Source organism: Miscanthus floridulus, chromosome 6 (assembly GCF_019320115.1).
Source record: "Miscanthus floridulus cultivar M001 chromosome 6, ASM1932011v1, whole genome shotgun sequence".
Classification (NCBI taxonomy): Eukaryota; Viridiplantae; Streptophyta; class Magnoliopsida; order Poales; family Poaceae; genus Miscanthus; species Miscanthus floridulus.
In genome coordinates, this window is record NC_089585.1 from 105,112,505 (window position 1) to 105,131,730 (window position 19,226).

At 48.8% G+C, this 19,226-nt stretch overlaps 3 protein-coding genes across 6 annotated transcripts; 1 reads left to right on the forward strand and 2 right to left on the reverse strand.

Annotated features, from left to right (window-relative positions):
- Positions 1–1,988: 1,988 nt before the first annotated feature.
- Positions 1,989–8,384, forward strand: LOC136456481 (protein SPA1-RELATED 4-like). 4 transcript variants are annotated; one of them, XM_066456382.1, is made up of 7 exons: positions 1,991–3,719; positions 3,805–3,962; positions 4,979–5,921; positions 5,997–6,143; positions 6,270–6,581; positions 7,247–7,306; positions 7,792–8,384. In XM_066456382.1, the coding sequence occupies exons 1-7, from the start codon at positions 3,177–3,179 to the stop codon at positions 7,978–7,980; spliced, it is 2,352 nt and encodes a 783-aa protein (XP_066312479.1). In that variant the 5' UTR covers positions 1,991–3,176; the 3' UTR covers positions 7,981–8,384. The 4 variants fall into 4 exon arrangements, with proteins under 4 accessions (XP_066312481.1, XP_066312480.1, XP_066312479.1 ...); XM_066456384.1 differs by lacking the exon at positions 7,792–8,384 and having other exon boundaries at positions 1,989–3,719; positions 7,129–7,265; XM_066456383.1 differs by lacking the exon at positions 7,247–7,306 and having other exon boundaries at positions 1,990–3,719.
- A 1,862-nt stretch (positions 8,385–10,246) lies between these two features.
- LOC136458906 (non-classical arabinogalactan protein 30-like) lies at positions 10,247–11,732 on the reverse strand. The gene is made up of 2 exons (XM_066458814.1): positions 10,797–11,732; positions 10,247–10,684 (listed from the first exon to the last, which is right to left on the reverse strand). Exons 1-2 carry the CDS (start codon positions 11,005–11,007, stop codon positions 10,383–10,385), a joined length of 513 nt encoding a protein of 170 aa, XP_066314911.1. The 5' UTR covers positions 11,008–11,732; the 3' UTR covers positions 10,247–10,382.
- A 2,957-nt stretch (positions 11,733–14,689) lies between these two features.
- On the reverse strand, positions 14,690–16,867 carry LOC136460964 (non-classical arabinogalactan protein 30-like). Its single transcript, XM_066460471.1, has 3 exons — positions 16,811–16,867; positions 15,094–15,262; positions 14,690–15,000 (listed from the first exon to the last, which is right to left on the reverse strand). Exons 1-3 carry the CDS (start codon positions 16,865–16,867, stop codon positions 14,690–14,692), a joined length of 537 nt encoding a protein of 178 aa, XP_066316568.1.
- Positions 16,868–19,226: the final 2,359 nt, after the last annotated feature.

The following is a 19,226-nucleotide window of genomic DNA, read 5'->3' on the forward strand; positions in this document are numbered from 1 at the left end:
GTCTTGGTACCCAGCTGTATCTCCCATTGATTGAATGGAATTTCTTTTACGCGACCGGTTGCGCTTGGAGCCGAGCGCGTGACGCCCGCCTGTGATCGCATCCTACCGGAGACGAAGAAGAAGACGGCGGCTAGGCTTCTGGTGAGAAGCTCGCCGGCGTCGGAGACGAGGAGTTCGTCGACGTTAGGTAAGCAGATCTATTCCCTGGGGGCCTTAGAATGGGGTTTGTAGGCGGCAGCCGCGAGACGGCGGTGGAGGTGGGCGAGACGGCGGCGGGAGAAGGTTGGGGGGGGGGGGGGGGGGCACCGTGGCGGAGCTCGTCGACGTCCTGCCCTGGGATTAGGGTCGGCAGGGTCAAAGGGCGGGGGTGGGGTCAAGGGGCGGGGGCGAGGACGAGGACAGCGCCGGCGAGCTTCCCTGTCTTTAGGGGAGGGCGGGGTCGATGGGCGGCGGGGGGTGGCACAAACGGACGTGGCGGATGAGAAAAGGCGGGGTGGGGCAGGAAGACGACGCGAAGCTAGGTAGCGTAACCGGTCGCGCGTTATCAGGGTCCTTTTCGAGTGTTGATGTTGATCTCGGCACGTTTCAATCTCCCTCTCTCAAGGAATCCTTGTTTAGTTCCCCAATTTGTTCTTAATCAAATCCTAGTTGAGGTCCTTGAGGGCTTAACGCCGGGAGCCGGGGAGGAACCGTCGATACCTCGCCGGAGCACAAGAGCCGCGCCGGGATCTCCTCGCAATCGCAAGGGAGGAGTGGTCGGGCTTCCCGGGACCGGATCTCGCCGCTCTCGCTGCATCCGAAAAAATAAATCCACTGATCCACCGGTCACAGGTTACGTTACGCGCGCCGTATATAAAATAGAAACGCACAGTTCACAGTGTCGCATCCGTTCCTTTTCTTGTCCGTTGAAGGCTTTGACTTGTGCGGCCGGTGGCACCGTCACCGCAGTCACAAAAGTTCCCGTAGGAAGGTGGATCGATAATTTTAAGTTCCTCGTTCGTAGGGGTATACTTCTTCGGGACGTTTGGTTCGAACATGAGATCATGATCCCTAAATAATTGGGACGACGTATCCGGAACTTAACTATGAAACACGCCAATTTTAATAGAAGGAAGTGTAAATATTCTCCTCATCATAACAAAATTGCTCAGGTAAGATTGCATATCTGCATAAACATTGACTAAAATACTTTTTTTTAATTACATGGAGAACATACATGCGTACAGTAGTTAGCCTTACGGGTGATTATTGGGCTATCGGACTTTCAGGCTAGCCATTTAGCACTGCTCTTCAGGCCCATTTAATTCAGCTAGCCATCTTCTAGGGTATCGATCGTTCTCAACGACCCAGCGGCCATCGGGACGGCGTCCCAACTGACGTACCAAGCATCGATCCTGCATGCGTTCCGCGACGTCCCCGACCCCGATCCGGAACGGACGATCCCGGGACGTGGAAAGCCAGTCCGTACCGCGTTCCCTGTGACTGACCGTCACCCCGTGCGGTTCACATGGGTCGTGGGAATCCGGCCCGGCTTGTCTCGAACAAGTTTGGTTGTGGCTTATCGTCAACTATCGTAAATTTTCGGTCGAAACAGTATTTTTCTCTCACATAAATCAACCAGCAGTACTTCCTCGTAAATACGAACCAGCCTAGAAGAGGTCCGCCCGTCCCGGCGTGCGAGTGCGAGTGCACAGAAACTCGTGCCGCCCACTCCAGCTGAAAAGGGAAACAAAACGTGCTCCCGCTAAACAAATGTATTACCACTCCCGGACACCGCTCTCGGCCCCAGATCCGGATTAGTCTAATCCCCGGATCGCGATTAAACTAGTCTAACCCCGAACCCCTTTGGCGGTTCCGGCTGCGCGAAGCCGGTGGCGCGGCGACGTGGCCCGTGCTGGGGCGCCTCGAGTCCAGTCCCAACGCACCACGGGCGTGCGGCCGTCGTCGCGCCACGTCCGCCACGCCCGCGCCCGCGACCGCACCTGGCCCTCCCCCAACGCCCAGGTGCCTACCCTCTGACGGTTGGGCTCCTCGGCGGAATATATAAGGCGGACCCCCGGACAGCGATGGGCCACCACCCATTGGGTCAAACTGCTTCGCGTCCGCTCTTCAGTCCCCGGTCGGGCGGCCCATGCGATGATGCTCCGGTTGCAGGCCGACGGGTGGGCCCGGTACGGCTACGTGGCGCTTTTAATTATCATCAAGCCCAGGTGCGCGCTTTTGGAAAACAAGCGCCCTTTTGATCCACTTCGTGGCAGGCGGTTTGTCACGCGAGCCGAGCCAGGCGGCAGTCACCGGTCGCTGGGCCACGCGGGGGTCACCGGCCCGGCTGTCATGAGACAGCAATAGCACAGGCCGCGTGGATTGACGGCTTCCGTCTTTTGCGTGGTCCCCGCGGTTTCCATTATTAGTAGCGCCACGTCACAAGCGGCTGCTTTTTCGGGATTTTTAAATGATATGATAGTTTCTGATCTTGATCTCGTGCTCGAGGCAAATCTCTTTGGGAATCGCCGGGGAAGTATCAGTAGACCGGGGGAGAGCGAGTAGGGGCGCGTGCGGCGCTCGAGCTGTTGTTCTTCCTGGGCTTGGCTGGCTCCGTTTTCTTCCACCTCCGCGGCGCGGCAGCCAGTGGTGGGGGTGTTCTGTGGGCGTCAAGTCAAGACAGCGTCGTCGCCGTTTCATCTCCGCGGTCAGGTTTGGTGTCTACTGGTCCTGTAGCAGTTCGGGGGCGAGGGAGATGAACTGGTCTGGTCGCTGTGCCGCTGGCTGCCGCTCCGAACTGGGGCGAGGGCGAGGTGTTCGTGGGGTAAGGGTCGCGGGCGTTGTGCGGCTGGGAGGCGGCTACCGAGGCGACGGAATTAAAGCGGTAGCAGACGAGAGAGCCCCGATTTATAAAGCGGCTTTGTGTGGCTCGCTGCTCGCCTCTGCTCCACTCCTCTCACCTGGTCACTGCTCCTCCCACGTCGCGTTTCTTCGGCGGGCTCAGGTGGCTGCTTGCTGCTGGTTCAGATCCTTATCCCCTTCGCCGCATCAAGGCCGTTCGGAGCTTGGAGTTTGGAGCTGTCCTTTCTGCTTTAGAAGATGGGTCTGGCGGAGCAGTGCGTGGAGGTGCGGGGCGCGGCGAATCGGAGGTGATCCCGGTCATGGGGTAGAGTGGAGGGGGTGGTGTGTGTGGTATGGAGCCGTCCCGTGGCGCTGCTGGCGGCGGGCGGCGGTGGGGGGACGCGGAGGCGGAGGCGGAGGGCGATGCGGCGGAGGAAGGGAGACGAGCGGAGGACGGGGGCGAGGTGAGCCTGCGGGAGTGGCTGGACCGGCTGGGCCGGGCGGTGGAGGCGGCGGAGTGCGTGCACGTGTTCAGGCAGGTGGCGGAGGCGGTGGCCGTCGCGCACGCGCAGGGGGTGGCCGTGGGCAGCGCGCGACCGTCGTGCTTCGTCGTGTCGCCGCCCTTCGCGCGCGTCGCCTTCATCGAGTCCGCCTCCGGCTCCGACGCCTCGGGTTCGTGCTCGGGCTCTGATGCCTCTGAGGACGCCGACCCGGATGCCTCCCCTCCGCGGCGACGCGACGGCGCCGGCCGTGGTGAGGAACGCGCCGGGAAGTCGTTCCCGCTCAAGAGCGTGCTGGCCATGGAGCTCAACTGGTACACCAGCCCCGAGGAGGCGGACGACAGCGCCGCTACCTTCGCCTCTGACGTCTACAGACTGGGTGTGCTCTTGTTCGAGGTGCGTTTGCTTCATGACATCAATATTATACTTCTGTGTTTGCGGCACGTCTTGACATCGCTTGTGTTTGCTTCGCGGACTGCAGCTGTTCTGTACATTCGAAACCATGGAAGACAAGATGCGGGCAATGGCGAATCTGCGGCACCGGGTGTTGCCACCACAGTTGCTGCTCAAATGGCCCAAGGAAGCATCCTTCTGCCAGTTGCTAATGCACCCTGTGCCAGAAACCAGACCGAAGATGAGGTGCGTTGCTTGTCGTGTACTATGTTCGAGTGTGTTACCCCAGGAGAAAGGTTGCATGAGCATCTTGTTTCACATTAGGTAGCATGAAGTCCTTTATGCATATATTGGTAATGCTTCTCCTCGAAGCTGGGAACTGCATTTCAGCTGGCCGGTTCATATCGTTGCTGGTTCGTAAACAAGTACTGCTGGCTGGTTTGTGTGAGAGAAAAATACTGTTCCCGCTGAAAATTTACGATCGTTTACGACAAGCCACAGCCAAACGAACAGGCTGTTTGTTTGTTAGTATATGTGCTGTGGTTGTACACTTTATAAGAGAGAACGCGGGTTTGATAAACATGAGCATGGAGTTGTTTGAAGATCAAGCTTGCCTGTAAAATTGGCTAAATCTTGCAGCAAGAGAGGAAAACCAATATTCATGAGGCAGTAGCAGACACTAGAATTATTATCAGCAATTTGAAACAATAGAATTTAATTTATTAACAATTAACAATGCTCCACATATTCTAGATTTGACACTCTTGTTCTAGCCTTAATTTTATGTGGAAAAAGTGCAGCAAACAATCAAAAAGTTATAACAAACCATCATACCAGGCACTTGCAGGACAATTCTGCCAATTTGTGAAAGTCAGACATATCATTTATCCTATACTGTTTCGGTTTTGATACTATTCATAGTTCCTGTTTATTTCAAATCTTCAAAAGAAAAATGTGGCTATATTGCAACTGATGGGAGTGCCAGCACACTTCTTTTTGTTTTAGGAGTTCCTCAGTGGATCTTTATCTTTGTCTAGAGACTTCTGTTTGGACAATAGATCATTGCTGGATTTCAGTTGAGGTTAACATTTTTTTTATTCATTGCCTTCTTGCTACCTCAATTGCTAGTTGGTCATATGCTTGCCCTTGACGTAATTATTTCAGAAAATTAAATAAGATATGTATCTGCATATTATCTTTGTATTATCCAATGAGATTGTGCCACATTGACCTTCTGCCCATTTTTCTTTTTTGTTTGACAGTGAGGTGTTGCAGAGTGAGTTCCTTAATCAGTCAAGGAATAGCCTGGAAGAGCGTGAAGCGGCACTTAGGTTACGCGAAGAGATAGAAGAACAAGAATTATTGCTGGATTTTCTTCAGCAGTTGCAGAAAAGAAAGCAGGATATAGCAGACAGTTTGCAGGACACTGTTGCTTTCCTCTCTTCTGACATCAATGAGGTACTCCACCAGCAATCTGCACTTGGCCACTGTGTGAACTTCTCATACGATTTGGATAAAGAGGTGTGCTCTGGAACTGTTGAAGATCAGAGTGATTGCGGATCCAGGAAGCGATTCAGACCTGAGCTGCAAGGTGTTGACATGGAGGAAAATAATCGTAGTGTGGAAGAATGTTCAAGAACAGTGCCATCCTCTGAGTTAATCCAGGAAAGTGTTCTGTCAAAAAGCTCCAGGTTGATGAAGAACTTAAAAAAACTTGAAACAGCTTATTTTCTAACAAGGTCCAAGTTGGCAAAGCAAGTTGGCAACCAAATAAGTAGTCATCAAGTTGTTAAGAGGGCTACTGGTTCAGCTATTGGGACTGAGGGAAGTTCAATAGATGATTTTTCTTTGGAAAGGCAATATGGTAGAAGGCAAAGAGGCTGGGTGAACTCATTTCTTGAGGGGTTGTGCAAGTACTTGTCATTCAGTAAGTTGAAAGTTCGGGCAGAACTGAAGCATTGTGATTTGCTGAACTCGTCAAACTTAGTATGCTCCGTAGGGTTTGACCGGGATAGAGAGTTTTTTGCAACTGCTGGTGTAAATAAGAAGATAAAAGTGTTTGAGTATAATATGATTGTAAATGAACACCGTGATATTCACTATCCTGTGGTAGAGATGTCTAATAGATCAAAACTGAGCTGTATTTGCTGGAACAGTTATATGAAGAGCCATATAGCATCTAGTGATTTTGAGGGTATAGTACAGGTAAGCTCTGTGGCAGGCTTTTTTATAATTAAATTTGTGTTCGATGCAATTATCATAATATCCCTGTATTTTCAGGTTTGGGATGTTACTAGGAGTCAAGTTTTTGTTGAGATGAGGGAGCATGAGCGACGTGTGTGGTCGGTGGACTTCTCAATTGTGGACCCAACAAAATTGGTCAGTGGGAGTGACGATCGATCTGTGAAGCTGTGGGATATGAATCAGGCAATTTTATTCTTGCACCTACTGTATGTCAGCTTTTGAACTAACGATAGTGTGGTTATCGAACTTGTCTGTGAATGTAGAATTGCTTCTCTCCATCGTTATAACACATTTTTATGAACTGTGCAGGCTGGGAGTATTGGCACTATTAGGACAAGGGCAAACGTGTGTTCTGTGCAATTTCAACCTGATTCTGCTCGCTCCATTGCCATCGGCTCTGCAGACCACAAAATTTACTGCTATGATCTTCGTAACATACGAGCTCCTTATTGTACACTAGTTGGGCACACAAAGACTGTAAGCTATGTTAAGTATCTGGATGCATCAACAATAGTATCTGCATCTACTGACAACTCATTGAAGCTTTGGGACCTATCGATGAGTCAAGGAAGGATAATTGACAGTCCACTTCAAACATTTACGGGGCATACAAACACAAAGGTTTGATAAAACTTTCACACATACTTGTTCTCTTTTCATAATATTGCTCTACAAGTGATAGTGTCTAGTTTTATCTGATGGACATACTTTGCTAGTTTAATTTCGAAAGTTGTGCTATTGCAATGAAACACCAATACTGTATGTATGGAGTATCCTACTGTGACAATTATCTGTGCTATCCCATATACAACTATAGTTCCTTTTACAGCTGTATCTGATTGATCTATGATGTTATAGTCATGAACATTGGTGATCCAGATGTTCTTTTCCTTTTCTCTGGATCAATGAGAGAATTTGTAAGATTTTTCTCTTTTGATGGATCAGTGTGCAAAGTGCTTTAAATTCCATTGCACCAGTTGTTTATTTAGATATTTAGATTGCTTGACAACCTTAAATTGTTTCACTTAGTGTGTTTCCCGCAGATTTAATTGCCAGCTTATCCCTGTAGCATATTGACATAGTGGTTTGTAGTTTGAGCAGCTGATTGATCTCATGAAATATTTTAGTGTCTCAGTTGAGTTCATAATTAACTCTCTCATGTATACAGAGGTTACCCTTCAGCTATTCCAACATACCCTTTGTATGCTGAGTTGATTTCTGTGCTGAAAGACGGTGACATTTTCACTGAGTGACCGATTTACTTATTTGTTAAACCTTTTGACCAGAACTTTGTTGGCCTTTCCATATCTGATGGTTACATCGCTACTGGCTCTGAAACAAATGAGGTATGCATTCCATAGCTAACCTTCCACAAACTTGTCTGGACATCTGACTGCTAGTTAGATTGACCAGTACTTTGCCTACCTTTATGCAAAATCATAGGGTACGCGAGTAAACATTGCATTTGTTGCAAGGAAAGCTGATGTTTATTATTGATGGATATAGTGTAGTTCATGATGCTCATGTTCTAGTCTTCATTTGCTAAACCATGTGTATATGCCATACAGCGAGACAAGTAGCTTTCATACTTTTCTAAGTTCTCGCTTTACATAGAAGGAAGGAAATGAAATTATGATGGAATGCAGGTGCAAATGAATATCCTGTTGTAGGTGAAGCAGCATTTGCTGTGTCAAACTGTCAATAGAGAAATGTCATGCAGGAACTTAGTACCCTTTAATTTTTTATAGCTCCAATGCTTTTTCATATCCTGTTTTATGAGGAATTGCATCAAATAAAATGTTTAACTCACTTTTCCCTTACTGTACCACAGGTTTTTGTCTACCACAAAGAATTTCCCATGCCAGTGTTGGCATATAAGTTCAGCGTGACGGATCCTATATCAGGCCAGGAGATTGATGATCAGTCACAGTTCATCTCATGCGTCTGTTGGAGAGGGCAGTCTTCAACTCTTCTTTCTGCAAACTCCAGCGGCAACATTAAGATCTTAGAAATGGACTAAGGATTGGAGTTTGCATCTGCTGAGTCTCGGCTATAAATGGACTGACTTCTTACCAAGGTTGTGCGCGTGTGTGGCTTCAAAGTTTGTGGCAATTAAATTCAGAGTTGCCAACGGTGCGAGGTGCAACTTAATCCGAGTTGCAGAGTTGAGAGAGGTAGGAGTAGCTGTAACAGATTTAGCATGGTTTGATTGATAGGATTACAGATTAGCGTGGTAGCAAAATAGCATAAATAGGAAACAGAATTGAGGAGTGGGATAGTCCCACAAGGAAAGGTTTTGTACATCATTGGTTCGAGGTATACTTGTACAGGCAATCAATCCAGTTTTTACCTAGCAGCATCAAGCTTTTGCTCTTGGTATAAAGTGGTCTACATCTGTTGACTCAAATATCAGCATTTGCCTCATTAACTCTCGTTTTTTTATTCTCCATATAATATTGATAAATGTGTTAGCTTCCAGGCATGCGGTGCCCCGTCGATCAGGTAATATGGTTTTCTACGCAATCTAGGACTTCTCGGCGTTCGTCTGCAGACGTGAGGAGTTGTGCAAGAGGATACAAGAATTTTCAATAATTGTACGTGAGAGCTTGTGATATGCTTTCTTTCTCGAACGAGAACTTGATATATATATATATACTTGCTCCATGCAAAATTGTAAAATTATGATATATAAATTTGACATGATATTTTTTAGATAAAGGAACAAAGTTTTAGCTAATTTGACATGATATATATCTAGGTGCATAATAAAAGTCATGTATCTAAAAACATAAGAGCCTGAATGTCTTACAATTTGAAACGGGGTCGATAGATGATTAGATGAACACGCTGTCCACTCGCTATGCCCCACAGGCCCAAACCACCACCACCACCACCACAGATATTCTTACAATCTTACCGTGTCTTGAAAAGCACCTCAGCTGGTGGCCTGTGTGACTTTCAGCTGAGCCGTGAGAGTGGTTTGATTGCTCCGCGGATCCGTCGTGATTGGTTGCGGTAGTGTATCCGGGCACCGGTAGGCTGTATACTGTAGACCGTGAACGTAGCAAGATCTCGAAAGCTGGAGGTCGCAAAAAAAAAAAACGGACAAACGAGCTGCCAAGCCGACTCCAGCTATGCTATGATGAATGCGCACGGAGCTGCAGATGGACGCCGGGCCCCGGCTCCCGCGCAGGTGCTGCACGGCCAGGAACATGGACACGCGCGCGCGCGACGGACGAGAGGCCCTACCGTCATGAACTCATGATTACGGAGTACGACGACGTACGAGTCCCTTCCAGCGCACAGCAATTTGTTCCGATCCTTCCTTCTTATCGCTATCGGGTTGTCCCCCGGGCCCCGGGGCAGAGACCAGAGAAGACACAAGACGCAGCGCAGCTGTCGATACGTCCCGCGATTCCACCGTAACGGCCCCCGCCAGCCCGCCCCGCTCCATGTCGGATTCCGGCCATCCGCCATTACGGCTTATTAGTACCTTGTTCTGGTGAACTTGCAGGGAACAGGTTTCAGGGGACGCAGGGCAGATGAGCCCGAGATTTTGCCGTCTTCAGCGGTTGTCTGATTGGCTCTGCACCAATTGGTTGGAGTACCGATAAAAAAAAAGGTAGGAGTAGTATCGGTTCCCTAATATATAACGGTTTGTGTGTTGGTGACGTTGGGAGCTTTGGATGCTCATTTGCTCGGTCCCTGATGGTGACGTCGACGTCGTCGATGGGCAGTTGGGCACAGTCCACAACACACATCTACTACCTCTGGGAGGGAGGGGAAGGGGACATCGTCCGTAATCCTACCCTACGACGAGTGATGGCGATTTATGAGACGTACTCGTACGTTCCTATGGAATGGAATGGAATGGCGTGTGTTACGTGTGTACGGGATGTGACGAGGGCTTGAATTGTCTCGAGGACCACACAGCACGACAGCAGCAGCTCTCAAGCGTTCAGCACGCACGCCCAGCCCAGTGCGGTCCCCCTGCGCGAACAGAAACGAAGCCCTTGGCACTTGGCAGTTAGCTTGTGGCATGGCGCGCGGACGAGAGGTGGGCGTGGGGCCGGTTGTGCCGTTGGGCTTTCGTCTTCGTGTCCATGGGCCGTGGTGGCGCTTACCACCCAATCCTGCCATGGTATGCCGGATACTCGTCGTCATAGCCGCGCCCTGGCGTTCGACGGCAGTCGGCAGGCATGTTGTGGTGACGCACGCAGCACACCATCAGAGGTGCTTTCCCGAACTGATCGAGCATGGAGCAACACTTCAACAACACGTCACAAAGATACATCGGCTTCGTGACCATATTATTAATTACGAGTTTACAGCCCCTGCCCCCAGGGATGCGAATGAACACGATGCGCGCGATCGACCCCTTTGGATTTGGAAGTCTAGAGAGTCGGTCGTCACGGTCAGTTATTAACACTTGGACCGGTCCTGCGGCGCGAACGTGAAGCGGCCGGCGGAGTAGCGCGCCTGCAGCCCGTCGGTGAGCGTGACGAACCTGCGGAACTTGAGCGGCGACCCCTTCTTCCGGGCGGGGCTCACGGCCACGCGGCACCCACGCGCCGGCGACCGCGGCACGTACACCTTGCAGTTGTTGCTCGTGAAGGGCGCCGCCTGCGTCCCCGTCTGGATCAGGAAGTAGCCGTGCGCGTTCGTGGTGTTCCACACCGACAGCGCCCGGCGGCCGTGCCGGCACCGCAGCAGCACCGAGGCGTCTGCACGCATATATGCGCGTGTTGTTATATGCTCATGCTCGTATAAACTGTGATCAGAAATGACTGGAAATCCATGAGGATGACGAGCACACAGCCGGATGAAGGAACTTACTCCGGAGAGGCGACGCGTCCCTGGACTCGACGTAGCCGCGGTACCGGCAGCTGTTGCACCAGACGACGCCCTCCACGCCGATGGTGAAGTTGAGGCTCGGCTGCGGCCGGGGCAGGCCCATGGCCGAGCCTGGGGATGGCAGGCCGCCCACGGCGAGGATCATCACAAGGGCCAGGCAGCCTAGGAGGCTTCTCGCTAGAAAAGACGCCATTGTAACTGATGCTGAGGGTGACTACACACCAATTACCGAAGGGGAATGAAGCTATGACGTTCTCCAGTGAGTACTGATCACGCAATGCAAGCCCCAGCTGAAGAGCAGCGCAATTTGTAGCCAACTAGCTAGCACGTCGAGGCAGAGAGCAGATTCCGGCCGGCTGGCGGGCTGGCGGGCTGGCGCAAGCTTAGAGATACCGTCAGATGATTGCTTGCGTGTGCTCGACAGATGCGGCGTCCATATGGTTGATTGGGGAAACGGGTTACAGGGCTTGCATTGCATGCATGTGGCTTGGTGGTGCATCGCAAGCGAGTAGCATCGCATCCGTACGTGATTGCGGCTCGTGCACTTTATACTACCACAATTGGATAAAGCTGTACTTGCCTAAATCTATCTGAAAAAGGAAACATATAAAGTTTAGTCATTACCACCCCCATGATTGATAGTACGCACAATTGACAGGGAATCCCTGAAAACCAAAAAGGCAAGGCCTTGTTTAGATTCCAAGTTTTTTCACTCTCTCTCCATCACATCAAATCTTTGGACACATGCATGGAGTATTAAATGTAGATAAAAAAAATAACTAATTACACAGTTTGATTGTAAATTACGAGACGAATCTTTTGAGCCTAGTTAGACCATGATTGAACAATAATTACCAAATACAAACGAAAGTGCTACAGTGTCAAATACTGATTCCTAACACTCATCTAAACAAGGCCCAAGTCACGAAGCATGTGGCGCCGTACACGGGTGCATCCGGGTGATGCATGTAGCATGCATGGATTCAGCTGTTGCTCTTGCTAGCAGCAAAGGGGCGGCGATACATCAATTTGCATGTGAAGGATGTCTTGGTTCATTGAGGATCGCTATCTCGTGATGACCGAGTTGCCCTGATCACACAATCGCCGCCCCACGACGCAAGGCGCGAGTCAACCCAAAAATACAAATGCTAGATGTCCAAGGAAAAAAACATCTATGCGATCGTGTTGTACAACGAAGCCTGTGCAGCACCGCTTGACTGCCGTCGATGTGTTCGCGGATTGAGTTGGGCTGTGTGGAAAATCAGGCGATGGTGTCCACTGCATGGAAGGACCAGTCACGGAAGGACTAATTAAGAACAGCGATCACGATGAAATAACGATAGATAACCTGTGCTGAACAGGATTCATTGTACATCACCGAGTGCATAGAATTTTTTCCCGATGTCCAAATAGATCGAACGGGCAAACAGGCTGGCACGCGGCCTGGCTCCTGCATGTTTGGTCCGGCACTACCCACAAGCATGACCATTTCCTATAGTGCTTGAGCGGCACGACCCATACTCTAGTGCCATGCTTGGCCCTAAGGAGGCCCGTTGGCCGCCACGTGCACAATGCGATAAAAACGACCGGTCCATAGAGGTGGCCTCTGGGCCGCCATATACAGTGCCGGGCCTAGGATTTTAAGGGCCCTCTGGCGATCTCGTCGCATTGAGAAATAATGTAGATTAAAAAAAGTAATATATTTGTTTTCTCTTCTCACCCATGACAAATGTTTCTGAGGTAACATTCTAAAATTCTAACACCTAAATTAGAAGAAAAATATGACTATATGGGTACAAAGTACTAGAAGTCTAGAATACTATATAAATAATTAATTTGGATTAAAAATAAAAAGAAAAAATACCTTGGACCTAAACAACTGATCGGTGATAGCAATTCATAAGAAGCCAAGAATCAAGATGTCGTCGTCGTGGAACCCTGCCTAGTCGTCGTCCTCGTGCGCCGTGTCCGTGTCTCCGGTAGTCTAGCTCTTCGCGGCGGCGCGGCTCGCCAGCTCCACGTGTGTAAGGCGCATGTCGCGAACTCACGATCAGAGTGTGTTGTGTGCAGCGTGACTCATCGCCTCCTCTCTACCCGAGGGCCGTGGGGAAAGGAAACTAGGAAAGAAATGTCGATGTTGTCTTTTTAGGCCGCTTGGCTAGTTCTATATCTCTCTTCTCATTAGTTTACTAATACCTAATGGACTATAGGATCTGGCGGTTTGTATACCTGAACTTGGACCCCTCCTCCGCTTGGGCCCTTGGCCGTCGCACCTCGTGGCCTACCCCTAAGGCCGGCACTGGCCACATACTAACCTAAACCCTAACATCATTTTTTCTCACTTGGTGTCTTGATCACTCCCTACTGTTCTCCTGCATTTGCACATCTGCACTAGCGTCATGCCTTGGCCTTGCCTCCCTCGGCGTGCCCCCACAGCGGCACCTGCCATCTCTTCGTCGACTCAACCTCTCTTCGGTCACCCTTCGCTCTCCTACCCTCTAGCCTCTAACCTCTCCTCATTGGTCCTCTTTGTCAAACCCTAGATCTGGTGATTTATCAGAATGTAATGATGGAAATTCATTAGAATGTAATGGTGAAAATTTATCGGAATGTAGAGGGGTATTTTGTTTTTATATTAACGTAGAAATGCTTTGAGAACTTACTTGGAGGCTTCTTTTTTTAATAAGATAATCAGTAATGCTTCTGTTTGGTCGTCCGTCCGTGCGGACGGACCCCACCCGCATCGCCCGCTCTTGGAACGTACCCTGCCTGCGTCGCCCCCATCCGTATCGCCCGCTCGTTCTGCAGCGTCTTCGCGATGCGCGCCCCTACTCGCGGGACGGATCCCGTCCTCCCCCGCACCACTCCCGCTCACGCCTCGCGCCCCCGCTGCACGCCCTGCTCGTGGGACGGATCTCGCCCTCTCCCGCCCCGCCCCGCCCCGCCCGTACTCACGCCTCCCGTTGCGGCCGCGCTCCATCAGCCTGCCGAGGTCCGTGATGCCGACGAGCTCCACACCGGCGACCTCCGGGCCACTCCGTAGCATCAAGCTCCACGTCAGCGTCGAGCTCCGCGTCAATGAGCCACCATTTTCGTCCAAGCAGCAAGTAGATGTTGCTCTTGAAAGCACTGTTGCAAGCGTCTGTTTGCAGTATTTTAGATGTTTTAGAGGTATGTTGCAATTGTTTCGTATGTATGTTACAAAAGTAGATCAAGATCTTGCATATGTTGCATGGTTATACACGTATGTTGCAAGCTTTTGTTCCCAATATTTTATTTGTCTTTTTAGACGTATGTTGCAACTGTGTTTATCTGGATATTGTATATGTTTCACATAATTTTTTGCAAGTGCTTTATCTGGACGTTATGTATGCGTTTTGCAATGGTTTCAAGTGTTTTTCCAGGTGTTTTTGCAAGTGTTTCAAATACATGTTTCAAGTGTTTCACCTGCCTTTCAGACGTACGTCGCAAGTGTTGCATCGTAATGTTTCAAAAGTAGATTGGGTGTTGCATCTCCCTCCTCGTCTTATGCTGCCTCGCCTCGGTGTCTCATCCTTCTCCTGGCGCCGGTTGGGCATCCGCCGCCTCCTCTCTCTTCTCAATGCTGGTGACATTCGTGATGGTGCGGGCCCCACATGGATGCGTGGAATGTCGCGGAAAAATGACTGCATGCAGGGCGTCTGGACAACCTGTCCGTCCGGACGTTTGGGCACAAGATAGAGACACGTTTAGAGCTTTCTTCAGTCGAATAAAAAAACTTTTGTCCACATTTATGTTATATCGTTAATTATTTCACTGCAAACATGTAACATACTCCTCCGTAAACATTTGCTTAATTGCGTGCTTCTCGACGTCCAGAGTCGGCTACGTGGTCGTTAGCACTTGGCGGGGTTCTCCGGCACGAACGTGAAGTCGCTGGCCGAATAGCGCGCCTGCATCTCGCCGGAGAGCGGCACGAACCTTCGAAACTTGAGCGGCGCCCCCTTCGGGTTGGGTTTGACGGCCACTGTGCAGCCGCGTGCCGGCGACCGTGGCACGTACACCTTGACTCTGCAGTCCTTGCTCTTAAAGGCCACCGACTGCCAATCCGCCAGGATCAGGAAGTAGCCGCCGGAGTTCGTGGTGTTCCACACGGACACCGCCCTACCGTCGTCGCCACGCTGGCACTGCAGAAGCGCCGCAACATCTGCAATAATACGTGCATAAAAATCAAAAGGTCAGGCAGGCACCGTGGCAGGTGAGAATACGAACAGTGACGAGCGGGCATATAGCTACGTACTCGGTAGAGGCGACGCGTCCATGGACCGGACGTAGCCGGCGTACCGACAGCTCATGCACCAGACCATGCCCTCGACGGCGACGGTGAAGTAGAGGTCCGGCGCTGGCTGGGGCAGGCCCATGGCCTCGCCGTGGGACGGCAAGCAGACCACGGCGAGGACCACGACGCACTACGTCAGATTTAGACATCACTACCGGCCTCATCACAGCCGGATTTATGAGAACCGACAGTGATGTTTCTTCACTGCCGGTTATGAGCTCGAAAATGATAAAATTATTGGGGCTGGGTTAAAACCGACAGGGAAGCACCACATCACTGTCAGTTTGTGGTTTGAACCGGCAGTATTTTGACGGCCACTCATCACTACCGGTTCAAGCCATGGACTGAACCGGCAGTATTTTGGCGGCCACTCATCACTGCCGGTTCAAGCCATAAACCGACAGTGATTGGGCTCTATCAGTATCGGTTCTAGCCAAGAACCGACGGTGATAAGCCTACAGCACAAAAAGGCTGCAGCCGTCCTCTTCTTTCTCATCTCTTTCATCCTGAGAATAGAGGCGCGCGTTTAGGCCCTTCCCTCGATTGTTGCGGCTCCTCTTCACCATAAATCTAGCGCTTGGATTTTGAAGAATGGCTTGATCTTTTTGCTTTAAGGTTAGTAACAAACATCCACTCCTTTGATTTAGTTGCTTAATTAACTTCGTTTTGATGGCTACATTGCTTGATTTTCATTCTAGTTCTTTCTCCATTCTAGAGAGTATTTTTCTAATTGGACATTTGTGCAAGGCTCAAAATATGGTGAATCCATCATCCAAACGGTTGGTGTCTATAAACACATTTAAATTCGTGGTTAATTATTCCATGGTGGTCAAGATCATCATTGTTAGTGCGTGATGCTATAATTAGTTCTTAGAAGTAGAGTATAATAGTTGTTCTTCAATATTGTGTAATAATTGTTTTTACTACGATTTTCAATTTACAGGGCCGGGGCTATCAATTTTAATTTTCCAATAATTAGTGTACAATAATATTTTTCAAAAATAATACTTTCGAGCTACAATTATTATTCATGAAGCTCGATTTTTTATTAATTCTTTGTAATTACTGTCTCAGTATTTTTTTGTGCAGAGATAGATTGAGAGTGGATGCATCTGTCCCGAACGGACAAACGGTACATGCATGGCGTTAGCCAGTTTATCACCGATGTTAAAGCCTATGCTGAGAATGGGAATAATGTCTTCTGCTCATGCAAAGATTGCAAGAATCAAAAGAACTTTTATCAAATTGAGTCTATACGATCGCACTTGATTACCAGGGGATTCATGCCAAACTATACGATATGGACTATGCATGGTGAGGTTGGTGTGAATGTTCTACAGAAAACGATGATGATGTGGACATGCCGTGACGAGGAACCCGGTGTCAACACAGAACCTATGCCCATAGTTAATAATGTGTTTTGGAACATGCTAGCTGACGACACCGAGGATAACGATGGCATTTCTCAGCTACTACATAATGAAGAGACCAGATGTCTTAGTGAAAGACAGTTGAGAAAGCTAGAGAAAATAATACAAGATGGCAAAACACCATTGTATAGGGAGTGTCTAATGAGCAAACTGAAAGCTGATATCATGCTGTTAGAGTTTAAATCGACAAACAAATTGAGCGATAAAGGCTTCGATCAGTTGTTAGGTATAATAAACAAAATACTCACAGAAAAAAACGAGTTGCCAGAAAAGACATACTTGGCCAAGTAAATGATCTGCCCCATCGTCCTCAAGGTTGATAAAATCCACACGTGTTCTAATGATTGCATATTGTACCGTGGAGAAAAATACAAAGACTTGGACAAGTGCATAGGCTCCACGGTACAAGGAAGGGCCGTCAGATGATGGTACCAATACCAGAGGAGGTCCCGTAAAGGTCGTTTTGTATTTCCCTATAGCTCCCCAGGTGCATAGGCTGTTTGTATGTGCAAAGTCAGCCAAGTTGTTGCGCTGGCATGGCGAAGAACATAAGAAAGATACAATAATGAGGCACCCCACCGATGGACATGAATGGAGGACTATCAATACTATGTTCTATAAGGACATCGGTGGACAGGTAAGGCACCTTTGGTTTGCTTTGAGTATAGATGGGGTGAATCCTTTCGACTAGGTTAGAAGCAATCATAGCACCTGGCCAGTGACGCTCTATATATACAACCTTCCACCTTGGGTTTATATGAAGCGGTCGTACATCCAGATACCACTACTAATCCAAGGGCCAAGACAACCTGAGAATGACATCGATGTGTTTCTAGAACTAGTGATCGATGAACTAGTGTAGATGTTTGAAAATTGTGTGCCGGATGTTTAGGATGAGTACAAAAAGGAACATGTCACGATCAAGGGAGTACTTATCGCTACAATCACCGACCTGTTAGGTCGAAGTTCGTTGTCTAGAGAGAAGACAAAAGGCTATACTGGATGTGTCGAGTGCTTGGACGACACCGATACGGTAAATCTGCCAAATAACTTAAAGATAGTTTATATGGGATACCGTAGGTTCCTACCTAAGGATCACCCTTATCGCAGTAACAGAAAAGATTTCAATGGTACTATTGAGAAACGCTTAGCTCTAAAATATCGAGACGGGTCTGCGATACTTCGAGAACTCAACAAACTAGAGGTTGTCCTTGGGAAAGGGAACAATGCAGTAGTAGCGCCTGATGAGAGTATTTGGAAGAAAAAATTAGTTTTCTGAAAACTACCTTACTGGCCATTTCTGAGTGTACGCCACTGTCTTGATCTCATGCACATCACTAAAAATATGTGCACTAACACTCTTAACACCTTGATGGACACCGGAGGGACATCGAAGGATTCACTAGCCACACGCCTAGACATGTAACACTTGGGAATCAGGAAGGAGCTGCATCCCATGGAGCTAAAGAATAGCTAGTTCGAACTTCCGGTTGCGTCATGGACATTGAAGAAGGAAAAAAGTGTACGCCTATTTCTTTCTTCAAAGAACTCAAAGTCCCGACAAGCTACTGTGTGAACCCGAAGAGGCTAGTGAACATGAGAGAACTCAAGTTCAACTATGGCCCTATGAAGGACCATAGCTGTCATGTCATTATAACTCAGCTGCTCCCTATTGCCCTACATGGTATCCTCTCCCCAAAAGTCCACGCCCCAATCATAAAGCATTACTCGTTCTTCAATGCGATCTCAAAAAAGATCATTGATGTGTCCACGCTAGAGCAGCTGCAGCAGGACATAGCCAAAACTCTCGTTAGGCTTGAGATGCATTTCCCGCCGACTTACTTTGATATCTCATTGCATCTACTCATTCATCTTGTTGACCAAATTAGATCCCTTGGCCTAATGTACCTGCATCAGATGTTCCCTTTCGAAAGATTGATGAAAGTTTTTAGGAGATATGTTAGGAACAGATTTAGGTCAGAAAGGGGCATGGTTGAAGGATGGTCAATAAAGGAGGCCATTGAGTTCTACACATATTATCTGGACATCAAAAGGGTTAGAGTTTCAGAATCTCATCACGAGGGAAGACTATGTGGCAAAGGAACGATCGGGGAGAAATCTGTTATAGTAGACGACCCTATTTATTTCAGACAAGCACAGTTCACCGTTCTCTAGCAAGCCAAAGGTGTGATGCCATATATTGATGAGCACAGACAATCACTACAAACTCTGTATCCGAGCAAGTCACAGGCTTGGCTGGATAAAAAACATAAGGAGGAATTTGTCAGCTGGTTGCGATGTCGCTTGCTTGGAATAAAGTTAGGTAATCAACTGGATGCCTTAGCCAAAGGGCCTTCGAGTACATATCTTAAGTACTAAGGGTATGAGATCAATGGATTCACATTTTACACAAAAAATTAAGATGAAAAGAGCGCATACCAAAATTATGGTGTTCGTTTTGATGCTCACGACGAAAATGGCAACGTGCATGCGACATACTATGGTTTCAAAGAGGAGATATGAGAGCTAGCCTACGGTCCGTTGAAGTCCGGCTCAAGGAAATCAACACTGACAGCGAAGGGTTCACTACCGTTGATCTCACTAAGACCGCATACAGAGATGACCCCTTCGTCCTTGCAAGAGATGTTATGCAAGTCTTCTATG